The sequence below is a fragment of the Melospiza georgiana genome, chromosome 7, assembly GCF_028018845.1.
Source record: "Melospiza georgiana isolate bMelGeo1 chromosome 7, bMelGeo1.pri, whole genome shotgun sequence".
NCBI lineage: Eukaryota > Metazoa > Chordata > Aves > Passeriformes > Passerellidae > Melospiza > Melospiza georgiana.
In genome coordinates this window covers 16,579,314-16,604,924 of record NC_080436.1, presented here as the reverse complement: position 1 = coordinate 16,604,924, position 25,611 = coordinate 16,579,314, and the positions used below count along the sequence as shown (strand labels likewise).

The following is a 25,611-nucleotide window of genomic DNA, read 5'->3' as shown; positions in this document are numbered from 1 at the left end:
AAATCTTTGTGGAAGAAATAGTATCAGAGGGGCAGACAGTATTTAAATTTTAGATATTTCATACATGAAGTGTATTGAGCCAAGGAACTTTACTAAGTTAAGTTAATGTGTCTAGAAATGGCTTTCCCCCTTAATACCAATGTTGTAGATTAGTGTGTTATCTGTTTTAATTTCCAGGGTTATTTTTATTTAAAAATATTTTACACAGTTTCTCTAGAAAGAAATAATTTATTTTCAAGAAATTTGGTGATACTTCTCCTAAAATTAGCCTAATCTGCAGAAGGTTTCCTTGGAGTTTTTGTGTGATGTAAAGTTTGGTGAGCTTTTTCTAACAGGACTGAAAATGTGTTGTGGTGTAATACCTCACTGCCAAATTAGGATTTCAGTCAGACTGACTTGAAATGAAGTCAGTAACATAGAACAGAAAACAGGTTGGTAATTACAGATGGTAAATTAATTTTTGCATTAATGCTTTAGTCAGTAGGTCTTGGTTTTTAAGTTTAGAAAACAGTATATGCAAATTGTGATATCTTGATGGAATCCCACTTTTAATTCTTACTTGGGATTCCACATATGCTCCAAAGAAGGGAGCAGAACCATTTGGTGCTTGGTATGAAGATTTTTCCCAAAGTGCTTGTTTTGTACAAGTAGCTCAGACTGGGAGAGGTGTGATTAACTTTGTAAGACAAACTACTGTGATTCTCTGTTCATTGGTGGAACGCCAATTTAAATCCCTTTCTGTGTTTCCTTCTAAATGCCAGCCTAATCAAAGAGCTGAAAAGGGAGCTGATAATAATTTGTGCTTTTTCAAGTTGTGTATAGGTTGTGAATAAGGAAATTGTTACTATTGAAACTATTTTTATGGAAGTGATTATATCCTATTGGTTTAAAAATTAGAATTACTTTGGTTTGGTCTGAAAGCTGATGAGTCTATTCTTACTTGCCTTCTTGAACCTTGTCCAGAACTAGATGATACACAGTGTTTCATATTTGACTACGAATTTAAATCTTAAATGCAGATCATATGTACAAATATTTATACTTGTTCAAAAAATTATCTTGCAGCTTTCAAGTTAGCAGTCACTGTGAAATGGTACTAATGTCCAAATTCTTTAAATTAATCTGGCAGATTTTCAGGTTTTAATACTTGTATGACAAGAAATGTTTTTTCATGTTTAGCAAGGGCATTTATAAAACTCTGCTGCTGATTGTATAAAGAAGCAGGTTATCACCAAGATGAGCAGCAGTGCTGAGTTTCCTGCAGTGGCACTGTGTTGTGGGGAGGTGTGCTGCATCCTCCCCTCCCAGAGCTGCGTGCCACGCTCTGGGCTGCGAGAGCAGGCATGGGATAGCCTGCAGCCTTGCTTCTCTGCAGGCACAGCTGCTGCTTAGCTGGGCTCCAGCAGCATCTGTGGGCTGCTCAGTCTGCAGGGCAGTCACTTGGGCTTCACACTGAAAAGTCAGTAAAGGTTTGTGACCTTTCTCACTTGTCTTATTGCTTGCAAGGCACAAGAATAGCAAAACACTTTAAAAATGGTGATGCAAGGCCAGTTTTGCACAGGGCATGTTACCTGTTTATGGAACAAGTAGTTTTTCAGCATTTAGTATTATGATCTCTTTTTTTCTGTATAAATTACATACAACTTGAGACAATTAATGTCACATTTCCAACATGTCAATATTAGGCAGTTGCTAATTTTAAAGTAATAATCCAGTTTTCAAGGTAATTTACAATTAGTTTGAATTGCGTCCAATTAATAAGTTTAATCAAAAATAAAGGTCCAGCAATAGTATATTTAAGCAACATTTTCTTCTAAGATTTCTGAAATGGAATTTTAAAAGCCTAGACTACCAGATTGACAGTTAATTTATAAACTTAAATTAGAATGGTTTGAGAAGAGAAACAAATTAAGGCTTCTGGAGACTTTTGTCTCTGAAATTTCAGTGTAATTCAGACTTTCAGCATGCTTGTGGTTGTGGTTTAACCTCAGCTGGCAGCTAAACACCACATGGCTGCTCACTCACTTGCCCCTACCAGGCTATGGGTAGAAAATCAGAAGGGTAAAAGTGAGAAAACTTGTGGGTTGAGATATGTACATATCTCTTTAATGATGATGGTGATAATAACAATATAGAAAATGAATATTTAAGAGAGGAATCAAAGCCAAGGAGAAAGGCTGCAGATGAAAGCAGTTGCTCAGCAGCAGCAGCCGAGCGCTGCCCAGGCAGTCCCAGGCAGCAGTGCCCAGCCAGGCTCCCCAGCCCGGGGCTGCAGGCCATGGGGCCCTGTGGAGCATTGTCCCCTGGTCAGCAGGGCCAGCTGTCCCAGCTGTGTCCCTGCCCCCTGTCCTGTGCACCCCAGGGTGGGTGGGATGGGGAGCAGAGAAGGCCTGGACTCCGTGCAGTCTCTGCTCAGCAGTGACTAAAGCATCCTGGCGTTATCAGCTCTGTTCTCACACAAATCCAAAATACTGCCCCATACTGCAAAGAAAATGAATCCTGTCCCAGCCAAAACTAACTTAAGTTAGTTAAATGCTAACTTCATACTTTGAGAAAATTTGTTTATGGGTAGAAGAGAATATTTCTCAAAACTGAGGAGTTCAGTGGCTTTTAAGTGAACTTGTAAGTAGTGCTAACTTTCCCAGAAGTTATTTCATGGGGATTTTTTGTTTTAATATTTGCAGAGCTTGAAACTGGCTTTTTTGAATTCAGTATGAAAACCTGATGTTTCAAAATGGCCAGAAAATTCCTAACAGAAAAAAATGTGGTGGTTCTTACTTATTTTTCCCCTTAAGCTCTCCCTTGGCTATTGCAGGGATCTTGGAAAACACATGAAAATATGATAGTAATGAGCCTAACCTCTAGCTAACAGTTGCATAAAAGCTTTTGAAAAAGCTAATGGAGATATGTGAAACAATTTTTAAAAGCATAATAATGCTGTCAGGCATCCAAAATTTCTTGTTAGAAAACAGGGGTTTAAGTTGTAGAAGGGCACAGTGTATCCCATCTGCTTTTCCTAGCAGAGTTTTCAAGCCAGGTGTTTTGTTAGTCCAGCTCTAACCCCAAAAACTTTTCATTGTACTTTCTAATGAATAAACATTTTGGTGCATTCTCCTGTCTTCATAAGGGATTTATGTTAGTACTGGAGGTAATAATTACCTGTGTGTTGGGGATAAATGTTTTCATTTCCTTTAGTAGCAGGTTAATCTTTGTTACCTCCTCTACTAATGGAATACTGTAGTGTTCCTTTGTGCTATTTTATGGGTGTATTATGATCTCATGACTTCCATAGTCTACTAAACAAGAAAATGAAGTGTTTGGAAAACTGCCAACTAATGCTTTTCAATACCATTTTAGGTGTGTGGACCAGAATTAGGTGCAGTTTATATACATTTAGTCATTCTGTAACTATTCAAGTTAAAAGAGATGGTCTGAATCATAAAGCAAGGGAAATCCCACCAGATGAGCTTCAGGTTTTAATTAGGTTTTATGCACTTCATTGTTTGTTTCTGTAGTCATGTCTCATGATCACAATAGTCCTTAAGGAAGCTGGTTGTACCCGTAGCTCCTATTGAAAACCTACTCTTCATTCATGGAAACAGCTTTGCACAGCACCAAGTTACCATTGCTGCAGTAACATGAGCGTTAAATATCTGTACTTGCATTATATTAGTAGATAATTACATCAGAAAGTACTAAAAGAACATATTCAAAGTTGCAGAGTTCTAGCACTTGAAATAGAAAGTGAGAAATCATCTTGCCAACCCTGCACTAATAACTTTCTTTTTGATTTCTGCATTGAAATTAAGGCTCTGAGTGCAATATCCAAGGCATAAAATGGTTTTGAAGGACCAGATTCAGACCCATAAGATTTTGATGTTCTGGTACATCCTGAAGTGCAGCTCTATTGCAGCTGAAGTTTTCTAACATTCTAGCAAATGTTATCAGGGGCCTGTGAGACAAAGAACATACAAAAGTCATGTCTCTGCAGTTCTCCAGTGACATGGCCAGAGCACAGATAAAGTGTGCAGTAGAGATTGAACTCATCAGTGGTGCATCAATCATGAGACTGTCCTTCCAGGTTGCTGCCATCACATATCTTCAGCTTCCTAGGGCAGTATGTGCCTCTGACTGGTGAGGTGAGGAGTCTGTGCACCATCTTTTCCAGAATGTGTGCTCCTATTCCCTCTGCTGCAAAAGCAAAGGTCTAGCACAGAGAAGGGATAAAAGCCTGAGATGGACGATGAAATCTGACATCTTACCCTGATGCAGAATGGAGTACTTTAGGTACTCTAGCCTGGAAAATGTTGTTGTGCTCTGTTTGCATTTGTGCTTGTACCACAAATATAGCCCTGTAAGAGCTCAGCTGCACTGCTCTATTGGGGGTTGGTGTATAGTCCTGGTCATCTTGGGGAGCTTCAGAAAGGGCCTTAGCAAATTCATTGGAGAGTGTTTAGTTGCTAAGTAGCTGCAGAAATATATGTGTTTCTGTAACACTTGTTTTGAATTCCTGCAAATTGTGTATTGGCCAAATCTGGGTGGGTTTTTGTGCAGGTGTCTCAGGCAGTTTAACTACCCCTATTAAATTCATTGTGCAACAAACTCGAGCTGTCCAAAGAGAGATTTGCCAATACATTTTCACCTTAAAATCTATTCTTCTGTAGCTTTATTTTAAGAAATAGCTATGCACCTTTAGTGGAAACCTTACAGTTCTAGGCAGGTGGAACTAGAGTGGCAGAATGGACATGGCAAAGCTGTAGTCAGTGCCTAATTTTAGCAAAGTTACAAAATTTTGAAAATATGTTGCTGGGAAATACTAGGCAATCTTGATGATAGTATTGTAAGCTCACATATAATGCCCCATGTATTTGTGGAAATCATTCTATGGAAATAATGCAAAGAAACAACTTCTTGGAAGTAGTTGGGGGTTGGTTGGGGTTTCTAAAATATTTTTTTGTCATTTTAAAGGTTATGATGGTTGTTCAAGGTAGCACAGGTTCCATTAGCTTGTTTTGGTATCAGTAGCACAAACTGCAGGGTAAAAGAGTCTAGCTAACCCCACTGCCCCAGTGCTTACCCACAGAAAAATAAAATAGACAAAAATGTGTGTTATGAAAATGAGTTCTCGTTTGTTCCTGTTCCCCAGTTACTACAAAGTCTGGTTCAAAACGGTGAAAAGTGTTTCTGGTGCCTTTCAAGATTACTGAAGTGGTAACAAGAAATCTCTGACTGTTTGGTGGTGATTCTGGCTGGTTTTACTTTTGTTTTTTATCCTGTAGCTAAAACTTTTGTTCACAGTTTAGCATATTTCCTATAGTGAAAGCTGTTTTGTGAACAAGCAATTATTTTTGGTTTAAATAAGGCAAGGAACTCCATGGCCCATGATTTAAGAGATTATAATTTCCTGGAAGAGATAAGTGGACTTTCTGGTAGCATTTTCTTACTCTTGTTACCTAACAAGAGTCACATACATGTTTTTAGGCAATGAATTTTCCGCAGGGCTTTGTCTTACACCAAAGATTCTCCTGGGGTACTGATTTTAGTATATAAAGTTGGCCCTGAGTGTCCAAAGGGAAGGCAATGGGCTTAACCTCTGGCTTTATTGTGGATACATTAGTATGGAATGTATTTTAAAATTTAATCGTTGCTTTGTGATGAGTGAGTTGTAATGACCAAAATACTTTCTTGATTTGTCTAAGTGAAAGTTTATTCTATCATAGGATTTACCAGTCCTAATTTAGCAAATTTTTGCAGTGCAACAAAACCTGCTCATGATTTGTTTTACAGGTCTTATAATTAAGGTTTGGGAAGGCATCCTTACACCTCATCTAGTTGAAGCCTATGCCAAAGACAAGCTTAGAGAGTAGTTGTAAAATAAAAAAGAATAAATGAAGGAATCTTACAAAACAGTGTCAGTAAATTGATGCAAACCACTGAGAATGGAAAGGAGATCAATTTTTTGAAACTGAAAGAGCAAGGGTAACAGAAAACCCAAAGAACCCCCAGCTGTTAGCGTGGCTTTAGAGGTGGTAAATTCAGCAGTAAGGTGAGGAAAGATGTTGTAATCAAGTATATGTAGTGATATGTTTAGTACAGTATAGAGATTTTCAAAACATTAGAACTGATTGAATTTTTTTTGATACTGACTCTGTATTCCAATGCATACCACTGTTAGTAAATACACTGCGTCTTTTGTAGACGGTGGACATTCACAAAGAGAAAGTTGCTAGAAGAGAAATTGGTATCTTGACTACAAACAAAAACACCTCAAGAACTCACAAAATCATTGCACCAGCTAACTTGGAGCGACCAGTTCGCTACATCAGGAAACCTATTGATTATACAATTCTAGATGATATTGGACATGGAGTGAAGGTAGGTGATATTGTTAAAACAGCCAAACTGCAAATTCATTGTCTTTGTATATTTTCAAAATAACCTGATGCTTTTCATGGTGATACACCAGTTTCTCCTTGCCTGGACAATGTGTCTATAAGCATGAGAGGAGTCCTGTCCAATTTCCAGTTGTCCCTTCCCCTTCTCTTGTCCCGCTGTTTCTAAATGTTGCAAACTCACTGAATCTGATTTCTGATTGGGCCTGTGAGTCTCACCCCCAGAAATGCTTCTGAATATCAACTTGTGTGATGCTGCTGTTATTGTTTGGGTCAGTTGCCAGGGATATACATGGGGACTAAAGGGCTATTGACCATCACTTTTCTGCTGAATTAGCACCACAGAGTGTGATCCAGCTGTAACTGCCACTGGTTTACTTTGACGCTCGCCTAAAGGAAGGGTTTGCATGAGAAATGTTATGGCCTCCCTTTTGTTCTTTCTGCCAGGGTCAGTTATACACAAACCCACCGATGTGCTTTGTTAAAGGGAGTGCTCTACAACTTTTGTGCCATGTGGGGTTTTGAGATGGGAGTGTTACTGCCAAGTTTAAAGCCAGCTAGTTTTCCTTTTCAAGATAAGGAAAAAAGAAGGAATTTCAGGGCAGAGGTCAGACTGAGACACAACTTGTGGCTGTTAGATCAATGTACACAGCAGCAGTAATATCGTGTGTGAGGTTAGATATATGTTTTTAAAAGCACATCCTGAATATAAGCACAGTCTTAGCAAGTGTGAGCTCATTGTTAACTTGTGCTGCCAGGAAAACAAGTACGGAAATGACAACACTGACAGTATTAAAGTTCCAGAAAGTGAAAGGTAAATAGCACAAAATGACGTCATTTTTACAAGGCAAACTAACAAATCTGTAAACCTGCTAAGTAGCAGTAAGGTAAGATGCTTCTTCCAGTCAAAGTACACCAGAATTTCTTTTGCTTGACTTGTAACTGGGTATCTCTATTGTCCTGTTTTTTTTGTCTGCTTGAATGGCCATTTGAATAGCAATAGTTTGTTTAACCTAACTTTTAAAATTCAAATTTTGAGCCGTTTGATTTAAGTATCTTTCCCAAGCAATTTTACTTAAGATCTCTTGAACATCCTGTTTGTTAATTGGAAAGTCTCCTTCCTCCCATTTCTTACCCAAAGAATCAACCTCTGAATAGATTTTTAAAAAGATAAATAAAAAAACATACCTAACTTTAATAACTACAGGTTTGACCAGGAAATTATTACCAGTTGTGTGTTAAAATCTGCTACCAATTTTGAATTTATGCAGGTCAGCAGGTCTCCTTGTGGATATGGATGGAGCATATTAACCTGTAGGATTACTGTTGCTAATATTTTAATCATCACTTTTTGTTTTAGGGAGATCATTTTAGAACTCATTAAAGAATAGTTTTTAATTGCTCTGCAGCACAATCTTATTTAGCACAGGCTCTAAATCATTATAATTGGTATCCCACTTACCTCAATGTAGCAGTCATACTAAGATGCCGTGAATTATGTTCTTCTAAAAGAACATAGTTCATCAAATGGATGATGACTTGAATGTGTTTTACATCCATTTGTTATGATTGTGATAGACTTAAATTTTATTTACCATGTACCATGTTTGTCTAGAAAATGAAGAAATATTGTGTACTTGTGAAACAATAATCAGAGAACTTGAAGTCATGCTATCCTTAAGATTGTAAATATGTTCCAATTAGGTTAATCCTGTGTTTAGGACAGAAGAAGGAACAGCTTTCTTGCTGAAGGGGGAAAAGGTGGCCAGTTGTGCTTATGAACCTCTTTTTGTTCTGCTTGAGTAACTCTAGTTTATTAGATCTCTGGCTTTAGAACAGAGACAAAAAAAATGAAGTATGTAGAAGCTTTAAGTTTGTGTATATATAGCTCTTTGCTGTTTGAGCTGTGATGCTTTTCCCTTCAAGTGAACGTTCAGGAGTTGTTGCATAAACAGTGTTGAAGTTCCAGTTAGCATCAGGGTTCCTCAGTCTGCATTCTTTGTCCTTTTTCTGCTGAAGGGCTTCTGCTCCAGTACTTGGACCTGGAATTATGTATTTTCAGGCCAGGCAAAATGCTGCTGCAGCAGACATTCATTGCAACCCCTGAGAAAAATGGCAAGCTGGACAGAATAATGCAGGCATAAAAAGGAGGATTCTTGGCTGAGAAATTCAGTATGCTGTGCAGAGAGAAGTGGTACAGGCCCTTAAGCATCTTTTTCCATTCAGAAATTTGAAGCATAGTGGAGACAACGTTCAGGAGGGGTTGCTCTATAGTATGCTTTCTAAATAGATGTGAGAGAAGTTAAGTGCCTCTCTATCATCCCAGCAGTCCCTCCTCATCTTCCCTCCCTGAAGCTGCAATGCTGCAAAAATCTAAAGAATCTTTTGTGTGAAAGAGACTTGCTTACAATTTTTTCAAATGTTTCCCAAGTTACAAAGTCTTCCAACCTATTGTTCCCACCAAAGAGTTCTTTAGTCAAGAGAATGGAAAAAAAACAAGTGCTCCCTTCAGAGAGGTGTGTATTTAGGCATTGCAGTTATCAGGCAGTGCTGCTGAAGTCTCTGCAGAGAGACCTTCCAGTGTGGCTGACCTCTGTGCCAGTGCAGGGGACCTGGTTTTCCACTATAGCTGGACAAGGCAGAGACCATAGTGGTTAATTGATCCACAGAACTTTAAGACAGGAGATCTTTCTAGTAAAACAGATTACATTTCTTATTAGTAGAGCAGAGTCTCTCCTAAATTGATCAATTTAGGAACAAATCAGTTACTCTGGATGCTCTACTGTTTATCCAAATATTTAAATAATTATTTATTTGAATATTTGCTGTTCAATGCTGCAGAAAGTGTAACAAATTTAGTGATACATTTAGATGAATTGAACTAAAACCAGATCATTCAAAGAGAAAGACAAATAATTTTAAAAGAAATTACTATGGAGAAAGATGAATGATATTGTGCCAGTAAGATGAAGAACTTAGTGTCAAAAAGCTAGCACTTAGGCTTTAAAGTAAGATTTTAATCTGTTGATTAATGTCTTAATTTATACTTTAGGAAATATGGATGTGTGATACAGTGTCCATAAAGAGTGCTGTACTTCTTACAGGACTGAATGATTTGCTCTTGATCTTTGTTCAAGAGAGATCTCATGGCATCAAGTTAACTAACAGCATTCTCTATAAAAGGATATGCATTAGCTTAATATGTTAGAAGCTTCCATTTCAGCTACTTGTAAATGTGCTAATGCATGTAAACAATTTAAATGAGCTCAGACTCATTGATAAGGCTCAAATAAGGCTTTGACAGCTCAAATAAATTAACCTCTGAAGTTAATCCATCTAGATCTCATGATACGCTTTGAAAGAAGCTGCCTTTTTGTTAGCACTGTAAGAACTTGAGTAAACAGTGTACAAACATTTGAATGCTAATTTTAAAGTGGTCAATGTATATTAAAAGTTTCAGCTTGAAGATCTTTTTTTCATGACATTCTGCTTTAACCACTCTTTTCTATGATCTACTGATACATTATTTTGTTAATGCTGAATGCTTAACTTTTTTCTTTCTTTTTCCTTTCTCTTCATATCCTGAAGTTCCAACTAACCTTTCAATGCTTTTTTTCCTTACCTCTTTTATTTGCTCCATTTATGCATTAAGTGGTTGCTTAGATTTAAGGTAAGAAACCCCAGGGCTGGATTTCCATTCCTCTTCTGAGATTATTACACACGGGGAGATGATTGACATCAATGCTACAGATTATTTAAAACAACACCCGCTCTGCCTTCTGTGTCACAGAGCTTCTGTTGGGTAGCTCATTGTGGATAAGCATTTTGTGATATAAATTGCTGTGTATATGAATGGAAGTTAACACAGTTAATTTTAAAAGCTTTGTGGTAAAGTATTAGCTGCCCTCAGCATATCTAGCAGATCATTTATGAGGGAGGGATGTTGTGCTAGCCTTGAGTAGACAAAAATATACACAGACTAGATAGCAGCTGAATATGAGCCTCCCCCTGTGTAATATTCTTTTTATCCTATATACGGTGTAAGCTACAGTTTGATTGGGATTCATGTTTCAGTGTGAGATTGCTCAGATAATGGGCTCCAAAGGTGTGTAACAAATTCAAATCTGTATATTATTTTTTAAAGTTGCAGTATTCTTATTTTTTTTCAGAAACTGATACTCAGAGGTACTCATCTATAGAAACTTCCAGAAATGTAATAATTTTGTAAAATATGTAATAACTGTTAAACAGCAAGATAAGTGATTTATTTAGTTGAATATTAAATGAATAGTGCATCAAAGAACTCAGGCTGAAGTATGTCAAAGTTTTAAATGTTAGTAGTCTTAGTGGCTGCAGAAGCAGCAATAAAAAGCATCAAATCAATTAGACAAGCAGTTAAATCAGGTTACATGATATTATGGTGGAGTTCATAGTACATTAATGAGTAGATAGGTTATAGCCTTTATTGAATATGATGACATCCTCCTCCTCCTGAAATGCAGCTGGTTTGGGGGAAGAGGGACTGGAAGAGTTTTAGTAGCAGGTGCCATCATTGTAATGAGGGAAGTGTATTTTAGAGCATAGAATGCCAATATGTAGAATGAGTATATTAATTAAAGGAAGTTCCAAGTTGATGTGAAATATTTAAAAGTATTTTCTATGCTTGGAAAAAGCTAAAAGAAAATCTTACAAATTCCTGACATTGCCTATAAAACCAAGTATTTCTGTAGATATCTCCATGATGTCCCTGTGAAGGAGGACAGAGGGTACTTTTAGTCAGGTATTTAAGTATATGTAGCATCTCTAATAACAATGGAAAACTTGTAATTTATGAGAGAATTCCCACGTGTCATTTGAAATTTATTTTTACAAAGGTGTGTGAGATGTACTGTATTTCAACTCACTTAGTGTTTACATACTTTTAATTTGAGAATGGCAAAATATGTCTCCTCCCTATTTTTTACTGCCTGTTTACATAACATGGGTACTTTTGATGCTGAATATGTCTTATTCTGGACACACTTAATATTGGATGATGGTTTTCTCAGTGTTCTTAAAAACCAATTTTCAAACTCAATTTTCTTTGTTGCTCTCTGCAGTTGCAGTTTATAACAAGTAATGATGATCCTAAGAAAAGTTTGAACATTGTGTAATTATAGATTGTACGTGAACTGACATATCTGTGCATTATCTGCAGTGGCAATAAGAGTTTTGTACAGCTTTTCAGAGTAAATATTTTTTTCTGTTTATAGGTTTGGAATGAAAACATTTTTTGTTATAACACCATTTCTTTATTTACTAAAGTGAACCCAGTCAGAAATTTGATTTGAGGAATCAAACATGTCAGTCAGCTTCTCACTGGCAAAACATGAGAGTTTAAAAGAGAAAACAAAAAAAGGCAAAAAGCTGTGCATCATCTCTCAGGAGACCTGAATTATTCTTTGTCTCACTGTAGTCTCTGTGCATCAAGCTGAAAGAAGATTGAAAAGCAGTTAGTAACCCCAGTTCTGTGGGAATGGTTATTTTACTTCACTTAAAAGTGATTGGATATGAAATGTTTGGCCTGCATTTCTTTTTGTGATTGCAAAAAACCCTTAGCCTTACCTAACAGCTATAGTTTTAAACTGACTGACTGTAGCATTGGATTTGTGTCTGAGTAACTTAAGTTTTAAACAGATTTTGAAGAAAATTTCAGTTACAAGGCAGAGGAAAATCAGTTGAAAATGACATTGTTTAAGCCTTTTTGTATTCACCAGACTTGGTTCTTCAATTACTTTGCATGGGTGGATGTGGTAACAACAAGTAAGCTCACTTGCTCAAAGCTTCTACTTGTGGTCATTTGCCAAAACAGGGCTGAAATTTATACATTTCACTTCCCTATAAACTGGTTAATGAGCTGACAAGCAAATGGTTTGATTAGACATGCACAGTAAGTATTTGAGTGGCTGAGCACAGCCTGAAAATAAATTTACTTTGAGGTGGCAGATGATGGGCCAAAAATCTGTTCATCATCTCTGCAGCGTTAACAAGATGAAGCAAGGCATGGAAGGGAGTTTTCATTCAGGCTTGGGGTATTTTTTCCCATAATTGGATACCAAATTGCTCAAGAAGGTTGAGGAAATTGCCTGAAGGTTCTGAATATAGTCTGTGAAACATCACTGATGGGACACTTTTTCCTACTAGGTTTTGGGCAAAAAATTCTTCTTTTGACATCCTGAAAGTTCTAGAAAATGCAGTTTGAATTTAAAGCACCACTTCAAAGTTTGTGACTTTGTCCAGCTTTAGAAGTAGCTCCTCCTGAGGTTTGATTGTGTTGAATAGCTGGTATTCAGGATTTTGGGGGGAAAAACAACCAACCAACCAAAAAGAAACCAACCCCCCAAAAAGCTCAGCTTGCTTGCTTTCTTGCAGGTAAGTGTCTCACATCTGTATAGATACAGGACATTAATGCAAATAGTTTTGCAGTCTCTTGACCAGCTTCCATATCTCACCTGCTATAAATTTCTGTACTTCCTGTTTCGTTTTTTGGTTTTTTTGCTTGTGAAAAATTTCCCAATAATTAAACTGAATGTACAGCATAATTTATCAGCTTTAGCTGATTTATTTATTTCAGAACAAATTCTTTATACAGTGGAGTGCTAAAGAAATTCAGTATGTTAAATGCTGATAAAAATGTAAGTATGAAGGAAACTCAGTCATAGGTAGCACCATAAGATGGTGTTTTGATCATTGCAATCTATGAAGAACTAGATGCCAGAAATAGAAATTGGCCAATTAAGTCTTAATTATTTAAAAAATTAAACTTCAGAGGGTAGCTTTTCTGAGTGCTGTAGTCGGTGCCATATTGTGTCTCGAAGTCATCAGATGGTGCCTTTCTAAAATTGTAGCTCAGTAATAGAAAATACTGGATGAAGTACTATTGCAGCCTTGTGAAACAGAATAGTCCATAGGGATCCATTTTTACTGTTCATTGTATAGCTGTTACTGTGGGGCTGGATCCCAGAGCATTTTCTAGGGTGTCTTACTCATCAAGGATCTGCTTTTTAGGTAGTTTGTGTAGTTTCTTTCTCAGCAAAACTTCCAATTCCAGCTCCAATGCTGACAAAGTTACAGCTTTGGTAGAAGATATTTTTCTGTGGTGCATGTGCTTGTTAATTCAGCTATAAAAAGCTTCTGCAAGGTATCCAGTTTAAAAAAAACAACCAAGATCTCTTGGTGTTCCAAAACTTCTGTTGGTAATTTTGGTGGGGTTTTTTTTCAGTGAGTGAGGAAAAAGAATAATTTGAAAAATCCCTGCATGCATTAGGCACTATTGTCTGTTTACAGGGTTTGTCTTCCTGCTTTTACATCAGTCATCTATGGTTTTATCCTGAGCTTTGTGCCCAATTCATGACTGCCTCTCTTATTTTTTTTTTCTGTTCTAAACACAGTGGTTGGCTGGTTAACTGTGCAGTTGTGAGCAAAGGCACAGACAGATACTCCTTTATCTTTCTGGTTGCAGGCTCTCTTTTGCTATGCATTTTCTTAAATTGATTTCCAAGACTTAAACTAGAAATCAGCCCCAGCCTGTGGGGCAGAAACAAACCACTACCAGACAGATGCATTCCTCTGCTTTCACCCTCTCATTAAATCAGCTGCATCTGGGTAGTTCCAGCTGTGCAGGACCAGGGGAAATGATATCTGAAACAGTGCAAGTTCTGGCAAGTACCAGCTTACTCCAGAAAAACAATTTTTTAAACTTGACAGCAAATGCAAATATGACCTTGAGTTCTGGTTGTTGCTTCAGATTTTACATGTTTGTAAGAGGGATGTGTGTGGGTGAGAATTTGTGTATGGAAACTGTATTTACAACCATATGTGCAAAATAGAAAAGGCAATACAATAAAGTTTGGAAGAGAGGGGGCATTAATGGCCTTCCTTCCCCCCAGTCGAAATTATTATTGAAGGAGACAGCTGTATATATTGCAGTGCTTTAATCTCAGTTGCAGTTGGTGCAGTTTTAGATTTTTTTTAGCATCTTGCATGCTTTTATTTCCAAGGATCTGTCCATTTTGATCAGAAGTGTTGAAATAACTGTATCTTTTTAATTTCTCTTCTGTGATTATTTGGCAGTAAGTCAAAGGGGAAGTTGCACAGGGTTGTTTAACTTAGAGTAGCTGATCTTAAAGTCACCAGTCCTGTCAGATTTGAAGACAACCTTGTAAATTCTAATTACTTGCGGTCTGAACAGTTCAATTTCAATGTTCAAAAGTAATTTCCAATACCCTTAAACTAAACCTACTGTCAGGAAATCTCCTTATCTTTTAGGTTGGGTTTTTTTAACGATGGTTTCTTTTTACTAAGGCTAAAAATGGGCCATTTTTTGTTTGGCCACATTTTCTAAAGCTTTTGTCCCATCCTTTTCAAGGATGTGTATTTGCAGTGTTAATGGAAATATCAAGCACTGGAGCTCTGTGTGGCAAGGCGAGTGTTAGCTCCACTTCTGGCTGCACCCAGTGTGATATTCCAGCATCCTCTGCCTCAGCCATCCTGTCTTTTCATGTAGCCATAGCCCTGGGATGCCTAGAAGTTCATTTTTGTTCTTGCAATCATTGTATATAAACATTGTAAATAACAGTATTTGTATGAAATATATGTAATTTTATGTTAACTGTAAAGTGATAGCCAGTGGTTACATCAGCTCGTCAGAAACAATAGTGTAGCCAGTTAAATCTCCTAAATGGAGTATTCAGGGGCACACAGATTGGTCTGTCATCTAAGGACATCCAAAAGCAGAGGCTGAGTGGGCTCTTTGAAATACAGCAAGTGACAATTCAGTGAGCATTTAATTAAAGTGAATTTTGTTTGTTTGTGGGTTTGTTTGGTTTTTTTTTGAAAATTCAAATAGGTAGGTGGGTGAAACAGGCATGTTTAATGAAAGAGGAAATACAGGGGGTGCTGCAACTTTAAAAAAAAATTCAGATTTTGCTATTTCTTAAATGTTCCGTGTATAGAATAAAATAAATTTCATTTTACACTTTCCCTTTTCCCTTTAAGTAGTTGTAGTTCAGTGCTTACCTCATCCCTCACTTGAATTAACTTTAGATTTCTTGTTGCTTAGAGTTGGCTTAAAGGACTTTATAATGCTGTGCAACATAATTTTGTCTTAAATTGACATTACAGAGTACTCTTGCACAACTAAATCCAAATATCTGTTTTTGAATCTGACAAAATACCTCTTCCAACACTTGGGTTTTCTTTTCCTCCCTGCAGATTGAAAATGTGGTAGCACTGGGATTATTTAGAGACAGGGAATCAAGTTTCAGTGGATTAGAATACTGAACGAACGTGTTACTCTTTACTCTGTTGTCAATATTTATCAATTCACAAATCTAAACGTTGCCAAGGTTTTAAGTGAGTTGGTAGAGTCCAGTTTTGAAGGAGTAATCTGCCTTCAGTGATGCTTGCAAACACTCTTGAGTGCCTTGATCACAGTTTCATTTTTCTGTGGGAGATGGGGCAGTAGCCAGGACTCACATTTTAGAAAGAAGAAATGCTGTGAGATGACAGGAAGAGCAGAGAGAGGGATGTAAGCACACACACTTGTTTAGGTTTGCTGAGTATCTCTGTGCCTAAGCAATGGCTCAGGCAGTCGTAAATCCGAGCTGTTTTGTAAGCAGACCGTGTACTGATTCCTGTAAGGATGTGTGCATTGAGGGGATTTTGCTTGGCTGGCAGAATACAGGGAAGCAAAATGCACATTGCTAACAATTGTTTACAGTTCCTAGATTAATCAATCAGTCAGGAATGCAAATGAGTTTTTGAAAGAAGTTAGAGTAAATTATTTAATTTAAAATTTACTTCATTAGTATTTTAACCTGACAGAGGGGAAGTGGACAACCGCAGTTATATCACATCACTGCTAAATATTTTTCTCCCTATGCATTTATTTATAAACTCTGAGATTAAATTGCTACAGATTTAATGGGGGGGAAAAATACACCTTTGTATTTTTCTCAAAATAGCTTTCTCTGTATGTTTATATGTATGTAACTAATATTTAAAGTAAATATCTTTAAAAGTTCTTATAATCTGTGAATACATTAAAACATTAATGGATGATATTTATAGATTACTTTGACTTCTCCATATCTGTATAAATCGCATGAGATTGTGGCCTATTAGATAAGCCTTAGTATTTTTAAACAGTATTCAAAAATATTTGTGCAAATTTACTATTCAGTAGTGCCATGTGAAATAACTGCCTTTTTCTCAAAAGACGACTGGGAGGTTCAGCCAAGTTCAGGTGCAGTGTCTGTATTCTCAGAGAGTTAACCTTTATGTGATAGCCTGAAGGCAAATTCACTTTTTTGTACAATTTCTAAAAACTATGTAATAAAGAGTCCTTTGAGCACAACTCTTGACTTCTAGCAGAGTGGAAATTGCATATAAAACGCATGGCCTCTCAAGTTTTTTTGTTTGTTGAAACCTTCCCTTCCTTAGAGTTAATTGCTAAAGGCATCTCCGTGTCTCTCCCCTCGACCCTGAGCTCAGTGAAGGCCGTTTTTGTCCCCGTTCTTTCATGCAGGTCAGCACCCAGAACATGAAGATGGGTGGGCTGCCTCGCACAACACCACCCACCCAGAAGCCACCAAGTCCACCCATGTCAGGAAAAGGAACTATTGGGTAAGTGCAGTTACTGAGTGGGTGAACAGAAGGGAAAAGAGGGAAGATTCTTTCTTTTTCTGTAGTGGGAGAGATTTCATGCTTTTATTTTAAGCGTTCACAAAGGTCAAGAGGTGTTATATCTGCATCCTCTCTTACTGCTCACGTCTTTGTATGTTAGTGTGCTGCTGCCAGAAGATAGTGGGCATCATCAGCCTTTCCCAACAGGAGCCTTCTTCTCAGTGCAGAACACTTAAAATTACATACTGTAGAGTAAAATGTCCTTAGCTGTGGTTTTCACAGGTGGTGCTAAACAACTGAAAATGAGTGCATGGCACTGCTCGTTATTTGTGTTGTGCTTGATGAAAGTAATTTCGTGCTAAGTTTATGAACCTGATTTTATAAACCTGAAGTTTATAACCTGATGTGTTATAATGAATATATAATATATAATGAATGCTGTTTGCTGGTGTGTTTTAATGTATATACATACAGAACATGGTGCTGCTTTATTTTAATGCAAGAAAATGGCTTACCTTCAAAACAAAAATGGGATGTGGAACACAGAGTTTACTGATAGGAAGACTGAAGTACCCGAAGAACATCTTTAATTGCAAAATAAGTACTGCAAAGCTGTAGATGAGGCCCATTTTTAGGCTCACGTTCCCGATCAGTGTGTAGCTGTGTTTCAGAGTGAGAAGTGTGTGTCGTGTGTGTTCCCCTAACGGGCTTGTGGCTGTGCTTGTGCCGTGCAGGCGGCACTCCCCGTACCGCACGCTGGAGCCGGTGCGGCCCCCGGTGGTGCCCAACGATTACGTGCCGAGCCCGACGCGCACCATGGCCCCGGCCCAGCAGAGCCCCGTGAGAACGGCCTCGGTCAACCAGCGCAACCGCACCTACAGGTACCGGCCCGGCCTCTTCCTGCTCGGGGGCGCAGCTGCTGTGCCCAGCCGCGAACCCACCTGCGCCTCCCTCGTTCACCCTGTGCACCGGCAGCCTCCGTGGCGTGATGGGAATGAGCGCTAATCAAACTGGAACAGAGAATCGTGTTACGATTATTCACTTAATCCCCTGTTCACCTCCGTTTTAGTACTTAATGAATCGCTAAGATTGTGAAGTCCTTCAAGGAGGTAGATCGTGACGCTACTTTACTAAATGATTACTAAACAGGCGGAAGACTTTGTACACAGCTTGCCCTCTACATGTTGAAGGGCTGCTTAGATGCTTATACTTGACATTTGGGAACAGTCTTTGATGTTCATAGATTGAATAGCTGAAATAGTATTTTGGGGATATTGGCATAGTGTTTTGGGGATATTGATAACTTCAAACATAGAATAAAGCTAAACTGCATTACCAGGGGCTCTGCAGAAGACTAGGTTTTTTCTAGGATAATTAGTTTCATGATGTGATTAGAGCTAAATACTTTCCGTGAAATATTTACTTTTTAAACATTATAAGTTCTTGAGGATGGTTAAACAAGTTGACTTAAAAAGATAAGAAATCTGAATTTTACTATCTTACAACCTTTAGGCTTTAGTAGTCTCATATGAAAGCATACGAATCACAGTCTAAGCACTCATAAGTTTTAAAGCTATAGGAAAAAGGTCTTTAATTCCTCTGTAGGGGCTTAACAATCCTGGCATGATGTGCTTTGAACAAGTTTCTGGAAGTGTTTCATTTTTGGCCAAGTTCACTAAGGCTAACTTACTGAAAAAAATCCCTTTTGTGCTGTAGCCAAAGTGGAGAGTTACAGGAATGCCCAGCTTTGTAGAGATTTATATTATCCTTGTTGCTTTTCTCTTGTTCCCTGTTCCCTGATTTGGTAAGATACTCTGTGAGGGATCTTATGTTTCAGCAAGAGCAGCACCATATTCATTCCCTGGTTCCTTTGGCTTCTTACAGCAGCAGTGGCAGCAGTGGGGGAAGCCACCCAAGCAGTCGGAGCAGCAGTCGAGAGAACAGTGGGAGTGGAAGTGTAGGTGTTCCCATTGCTGTTCCCACACCATCTCCTCCTAGTGTCTATCCAGGTAAATGGAAACTTCTCGTTCCTCTTTCTGCCTCATTGTTTACCTTGAGCATTTGCAGTTTCCTAAACTTGAAGGGAAGCCCAGAGTTCATTGCTATTGATAATATGAGTTTGAATCAAGTAGTGTCTTCTCTGAGAGTGTCTGATGTGCTGTAATGTTCCTTTTATGTATTAATTTGTTTATCAGAATTTTTTGCCTGGCTGCCTGCATGTGACAAGGTAGGACACAACACCTTTTTTAGTGGGCTGAGGGACACTTCTCCCTTGTCCTTTTAAGCAAGTAAATGTTTTTTCATTGGCTGTTTATGCAGACACATAGAAGCATGTTTTTAGAAAATTAGATTGAATGAGAGGCAGGCACAGAGTAAATATTGAGTACATCAATGCAAGCCTGAATTGTCACAAAGAGATACTTGCTCAATGTAATGGCCCCAGACTTTCCAGAAGCAGGAGGTGTTATTAGTACTTCTTTTTCCTTTGCTCAGCCTTTTCAGTGAAGAGGAGCCTGTAGTTGTCTTGCAGAGAAGTACATGATGCTTCTGAAACAAAGAGCTGGAAATTTTTTTGTTTCCTCTTTATATTCTGATTTATGGCTAAAGACAGCCATGCTAGAGATTGGAGCATAAATAACACAATGCAAAGACATCTTTCAAAAGTAATACTTTTCACTGAAAAGTTTTGGGTTGTGTTCCCTTCAGACCTGGAAAGAAGTCTTTTTGCTTGACCCTCATTTACCATCTACACAGGAATGAGCCTTTCTTTAACAGCTCCATTGTTTTCTCATCTGCTGCATTCTGAAATACTGTGCAGCTAATAAATAGCTAACAATGAATAGTCAGAGGCTTTCTCTAATCCTTGCTAACATACCTCCTTATTAACTCCACCTCTTCCTCCTCTCTTCACTCAGCCCCTGCTGGCTCAGCTGGCACTTCTCCCCTTCCTGCTACCTCTGCTCCTGCCCCCACTCCTCCTGCTCCTCCTGCCCCTTCCTCCGCTGCCCCAGATGCTGCTGCTGCTGCTGCAGGAGCTCAGCCCCTTGCTGATGGCTTCACCTCTCCAACTCCCCCTGCTGTTTCTTCCACACCCTCTGCAGGTGAGTGTCTGCTCCAGCTGCTGGGCAGATGAACCCAGATGTGATCGTGTTCCAAGGCTTTGCAAAGTTACTTCAGCAGCAGTGATTCATAATATAAAAAAAGTTCAATTATAACTAGAAAATATCTGCTAATACCCAGCTATAAGGTCATGGTTACAGTGGACAGTTCAAGGTGTTCTGATTTTTTTAACAGCAATAATTTTATAATTTTATTATTTTTACATTTATGTAATTCACTAAATCATAATTTTATTTCTGTTTGGATTCTGAGAACCTCATAGAAGAATTATGTTTGGCAGCAACCAGTACTGATAGTTCTGGGTCTTATTATTCTCTTTCATAAATGCAATTTTTAAAAAGTGCATCTAGCAAAGTGTAATTTATGTAACTGGTTTCTTCAATGTTGTCAAATGACAAGTCTCCCTTTAATGAACTGATGAAAAGGGCAGGGTTTCTGTGTCCAGCATTAGTAAAATACAAATTTTTATTATACAGACTACTACTAAAGCATTTTGTGTTCATATGTGGTACTTAAGGTGTATGTTGCAACTTCCTTTTTTAGTGCTACACTTTTCATTTTCTCACGTGCTGAAGTTGCAGAGTGTAGCACTTACCAACCATAATACTGTCTTGTATCACCTTTTGATGAGGAGATTGCAGTGTGAAGATCTCCTTCAGACAGCCAAATCCATGTGTAGCTACCTGCATGCTTTGCTGCTTTACATTATGGTGGAGGCTGCTTACAGGGGAGGGAGTTGGTTTGTGGGTTTATTAGTGGTCATCTCTTGGTAAAAATTGTACCAGCTTCCAGAAGCACTCTTGAAATTGCATGTAGTTTAAAGGGCTGGTGCTCATATAAAGTTAGAAGATATTTCCACTGGAATCCTTAACTGTGACCAGAAGTTTCTAAAGGGTGATGAATTTTGATCTGAGATGATCATGATGTCTAAACTACTTTCATGAAGATGAGCTGTGACATATGGAGCCCCAATCAATTTTCCATTTTGATGCACTGTTAGTATCCCAATTCGTACACCATGTTGCTCCTATATTTTTAACAAGTCAAAATCAAGCAAAGATTAATATTTTAATGACTGTAAATTCAGAATTTCATAAGAGAAATTTTACCTTAGTTACTATTTCTAAGATCTTTTGTTTCCCTGTTTTATTAGTGAGGTTTGTCTGAAATAAAGTATTTTAAGAGTGACAGGTCATCACTTATGAAGTCATAGCTTTTGGTCCTTAAAAACCTCTTAGCCCTCTCCCCTCTCTTCTCTCCAATCACCACCAATTTCTGCAAGTACATTAAGTAACAGAGAGAGAGAGAGAGACACACACATTGAAAAGACACATCAAGAAAAATGAGAAAAAGCCTTTATAGAATGGATTCTTTCTTAGCTGTAAAAAGTGCATTTTTTAATATGGTACACCACATTATTGGTACAAAGCAGAGGGAGTGTGACACTGTAGTTCATGCATTTGCTCTTACAAGCAAGTAACAGAGCAAGCAACTTGTATATTTATTTACTGACCTAGTAAGAAGTTGTGTAAAGCAAGCAAAATATAATGAAGAACAGCACAAGTGTTTAAAAATTTGTACCTTCTTTTGTTCTGTTTCGCTGTTTGGTTCTCAACCACAGTGACCATCCCTTCTTCCCTTGTTTTCTTGCAAACTCTCAAATTTGCTTCTAGGACAAATGGAAGAGGCAGAATAGTTTGTGGGGTGTAATACTGCATATAGGAATAACAAATCCAGCTTACTGTTGTATGCAGTATAAAATCCAGAGAATTTTATGTGAGCAAAGAAGATACTTTGCTTCATTTATTGCTTGCTGGGAGTATGATCAGTGTCTTGAATACAGAAAGTAAAGAAAATGCAGAGTAAGTTTCTGAGGAGTTGTTTTAATTGACAGCTCCCTTGAAGAGGGTCTTCTAGTTTGACTTCATTTATTCCATCCTTCAAGCAGTTTCTAACATTCTTATCTCCCCAGATGTTCCTCTGAATATCTTCTAAGTGGCACTAAGATAGGTAGTACTGTGTTTTTCAGTTGCAGAGGGTTAAGAGCTTTGGATCCTGGAAATGGCCTGCAGTTATTATTTATACGTATGTTCCTTAATTGTGGAACTGCAGCGTTTTGTGGAGTTTTTTGCAGGTTCAGAAATAACTAAATTCACAAGAAGTAATTGTAATATATTATTTAACATAAATAACCAGATATTATTTTCTTTCATTTTGAGGATTCATAGCTTAAACACCTTTGTATTTTCCCACTGGCTTTTGTAGGCACTGCTGAGTGCAGGCAGTTGGGAGAGTTATGTTTTGCATTGCTCTTGAGACATTTGGTGTCCTGCCAGTCTGACAGCTGAAGTGGCTGACTGCCTTAGAATAAAGCAGCAGAAACCTTTTCAAACCTTTGAGATGGCTTGCAGGTGGAGAGAAGGCAGGCAGGCACTGTTCTCCTCTCTGCTAACGCAGTCTGTGTGCCGCAGGTCACCCGGTTCAGTTCTACAGCATGAACAGGCCTGCGGCCCGGCACACGCCCCCCACCATCGGGGGCTCTCTGCCCTACCGGCGCCCGCCTTCCATCACGTCACAGAGCAGCCTTCAGAGCCAGATCAACGGGGGCCCCTTCTACAGCCAGAACCCAGGTAAGGACCTTGGGCTGCTCCACTGAACTCTGCCGTCCTGAACACGCTGACCTGCGGCTCCCTGGAGTTTTATGTTCTGTCTCCATTGCAGATCTTGCACTTTCAGTTGCTGGCAGCTGTGCCCAAGCTGCAGTGCAAGTGCACAGTGGTCAGCTTTTATTATGGCAAGCATCTTAAGAAATGCTGGCTTTGTTGCCAAATAATTTACCTTTGATGTCACAGTCCCTATCAGACAAGCTTTAGTCCTTGACTACACCATGTGCCATGGACCTGCTTTGGTGTGGGATGGGTGTTTGATTTTGCACCAGAATGCTGATTCTTCATTAATCAGTCTTTATCTTGTGTGCCTTTTCCTTCTGGGCAATGTACAGTTCAAGCAAGCAGTTGTACTTGATACACCGGGGTAGGCATTAGATACCGTGGAGACACCAGTGTGTTTGGGTGCTGTGTCATCTGCTGAGCCTACAGGTGATATTATTTTATGGGTGATCTGCCCTACAGGGCAAGGGGAGACCTTACCAGGGAGTGAGTGTCCTGTGTGTCAGCACAGCACAGTAGCCTTTTACCTATGGAGTCCTTCTTCCTGTGCTTCTGATGGGACCAGGAGGGTTTTATACCAGATCAGGGGACAGTTTCTCTTTTGACAAAGCTACAGAAAGATGCAGGAGACACACTGAAGGTTTCTTGTCAGGAAATGCCCTATTACTAGCAAAACTGAATGTTGACTTGAAAGTACCAGAGTATGTTGGTGTTTTGTGGTGGTGGAATTTGAAGGGGTTGTGTGTTGCTTGGTTGGTTGCTTTTGGTTTTTTTGGTTTTTTTTCTTTCATTTTTGTGGGGGTTTTTTGTTTTGTGTTTTGGTTTGGTTTTTGTTTTGGTTGGTTGGTTGGTTTTTGGTTGGTTTGGTTGTTTTTTTTAAATTGAGCATTGAACTTGGAATTAGGTCAAATGCTGCAATCTGCATTTAAGGGGTTTGATCAAGTTTGGCTGTTAGTGTTTGTGAGCTACCCTGCAGGGTGAGCTGAGCTTGAGATGGAAATGAATGGTCCTGCTGGGCACAGGGAAGTGGAGGAAGTTGTGAGGCTAAATTGTAGCCCAGTTGCCTGAAATAGGTCATATTTTCTAAGCACATTATGTGCATATTGAAGGCTAAAGGGGGGAATAGGCAAGAGAAAAAGAAAGGGTAATAGCAACAAAAGAAACCTTTCAGGATTACAATAAAGCAATTTTTGCAATAAAGACGATTTTCAGTATATCCAGCGAGTTTTTGACGACTGCTGTGCATTTTTTGCTTTAGCAAAAGGATAATTCTCTGCAAGTTGCCATTACATTGTTAATAGGTAATCATAGAAGATGCCAAATAGACTTAAAATAAATTGCATAACCACAGTTGTCTGTGTATCCAGAAAGAAGGTAATGATTATGGTGATTAGTCATTTGAAATGCAAATCACAAACAAAATACTTCAGTTATACTGGCACATCTGAGACAATATAAATAAGCAGTTGGAGTAGGAGACTTTTTTTTAATATACCAGCAGAATACAGAATTTATTGGCTTTGCAGTTACACTAAACCAAGGTTTTTTTTGAGTTCACCTTGAAAGGAGAGGATGCTCAAGCATGCATAATTGATGAGCCCTAAGAACAGAGGCACTGTTGTGTCTGGAAGGAGCAAGTTCAGTAGTGACAGGACAGAGGCCACAATTTTTTCTCAGCATTCCTGAAGAGAAGTGGAAAACAAGAGGGGAAAGAAAGACCTTACAAGAGGCAGAGGAGGGTGCCAGCTATGGCTTTTTTGTTGTTTGTAGGCTGTTTGGCAATAACCCAGTACTGTTATTTCCATTGCCATTTTTTAAAATGGTGGCCTAGTCATGTTTGTTTATTCACTTGACAGGAGCATGAAAAAGGTACTTGCATTGCCCTGTTAAAAGCTATTTCACGATAATAAAATTTTTCTGCTTTGTGATGAGACGTTTTTAGCAACTGAAAAGAAAATATTAAGAAATGCAGACTGGGGATGATCTCAGCATATGTCTGTCCCAAAGTCACTCTTGCCAGCCAAGCCACTGAACAAGTGCTTTAACATTTCAATTTGGATATCATTATCTAATCACTATGGAGCTCAGCACAGGCTAAAAACCGGGTGGGACAATCTGGGCAGGTATTGAGATGGTGCTTGCACCCCACCCCATCTGTACAGCTGAGTTCTGACCAGTCTGAAGCAGCCTAGTGGAAGGTGCTCTTGAGCATTTCTCACTTAATTTACAGCAACTGTGTATTAAATCTATTAGTGGTCAGTATGGAAGGAAGATGGGAAAGAACATTTAAGATGATGTTTATACAGCAGAGGTAAAGGTCTTCTGATGCATTTAATTAACAAAAAAAAAAAATACTTATTGTATTGCCTCTTAGAGGTCAGAACTAGAGTCATTATATAGCATGTAGAGACAATATTATGATAGCCCCTGCACAGTGCAAGGACTGAAGCACAAATGGAGGGGTTAAGATACTCTGGGAATGATGTCAGCTAGTGTTAGCAGCACCATTGGGATTAAACTACACAACCCAAACTGAACCTGGGAATTGTTTTGGATTTGCTTGGCATGCTTGTCTAGAGTGATTTATTTTTCTCCATGGAAAGCCTTGTTACTTCTTTCAAAGAAATATATATAGCTCATGAACAAAGTACACTGAAGAGACCAAGGAAACTGGAGCTACTCTCCTATGATAGCTATGGATTGTATGAATCCATATGATGTTGAATGGAGGAATCATTTTGAAATGAAACACTTTTCTACTGTAT

The 25,611-nt window shown here is 38.5% G+C and overlaps 1 protein-coding gene across 18 annotated transcripts in view; it reads left to right on the top strand.

Moving 5' to 3' along the window:
- The window catches only part of ABI2 (abl interactor 2), a 65,020-nt gene that overhangs the window by 27,650 nt on the left and 11,759 nt on the right, over window positions 1-25,611 (top strand). For 2 of the 18 annotated variants that reach the window (XM_058027685.1, XM_058027682.1), the window contains exons 3-9: window positions 6,199-6,375; window positions 10,045-10,062; window positions 16,960-17,057; window positions 17,792-17,938; window positions 18,945-19,066; window positions 19,973-20,158; window positions 22,649-22,807. In XM_058027685.1, the coding sequence (XP_057883668.1) occupies window positions 6,199-6,375; window positions 10,045-10,062; window positions 16,960-17,057; window positions 17,792-17,938; window positions 18,945-19,066; window positions 19,973-20,158; window positions 22,649-22,807 (907 nt within the window). Of the gene's footprint in view, window positions 1-6,198; window positions 6,376-10,044; window positions 10,063-16,959; window positions 17,058-17,791; window positions 17,939-18,941; window positions 19,067-19,972; window positions 20,159-22,648; window positions 22,808-25,611 lie in introns of all 18 variants that reach the window. The other 16 variants (XM_058027684.1, XM_058027681.1, XM_058027686.1 and 13 more) reach the window with 9 other exon arrangements.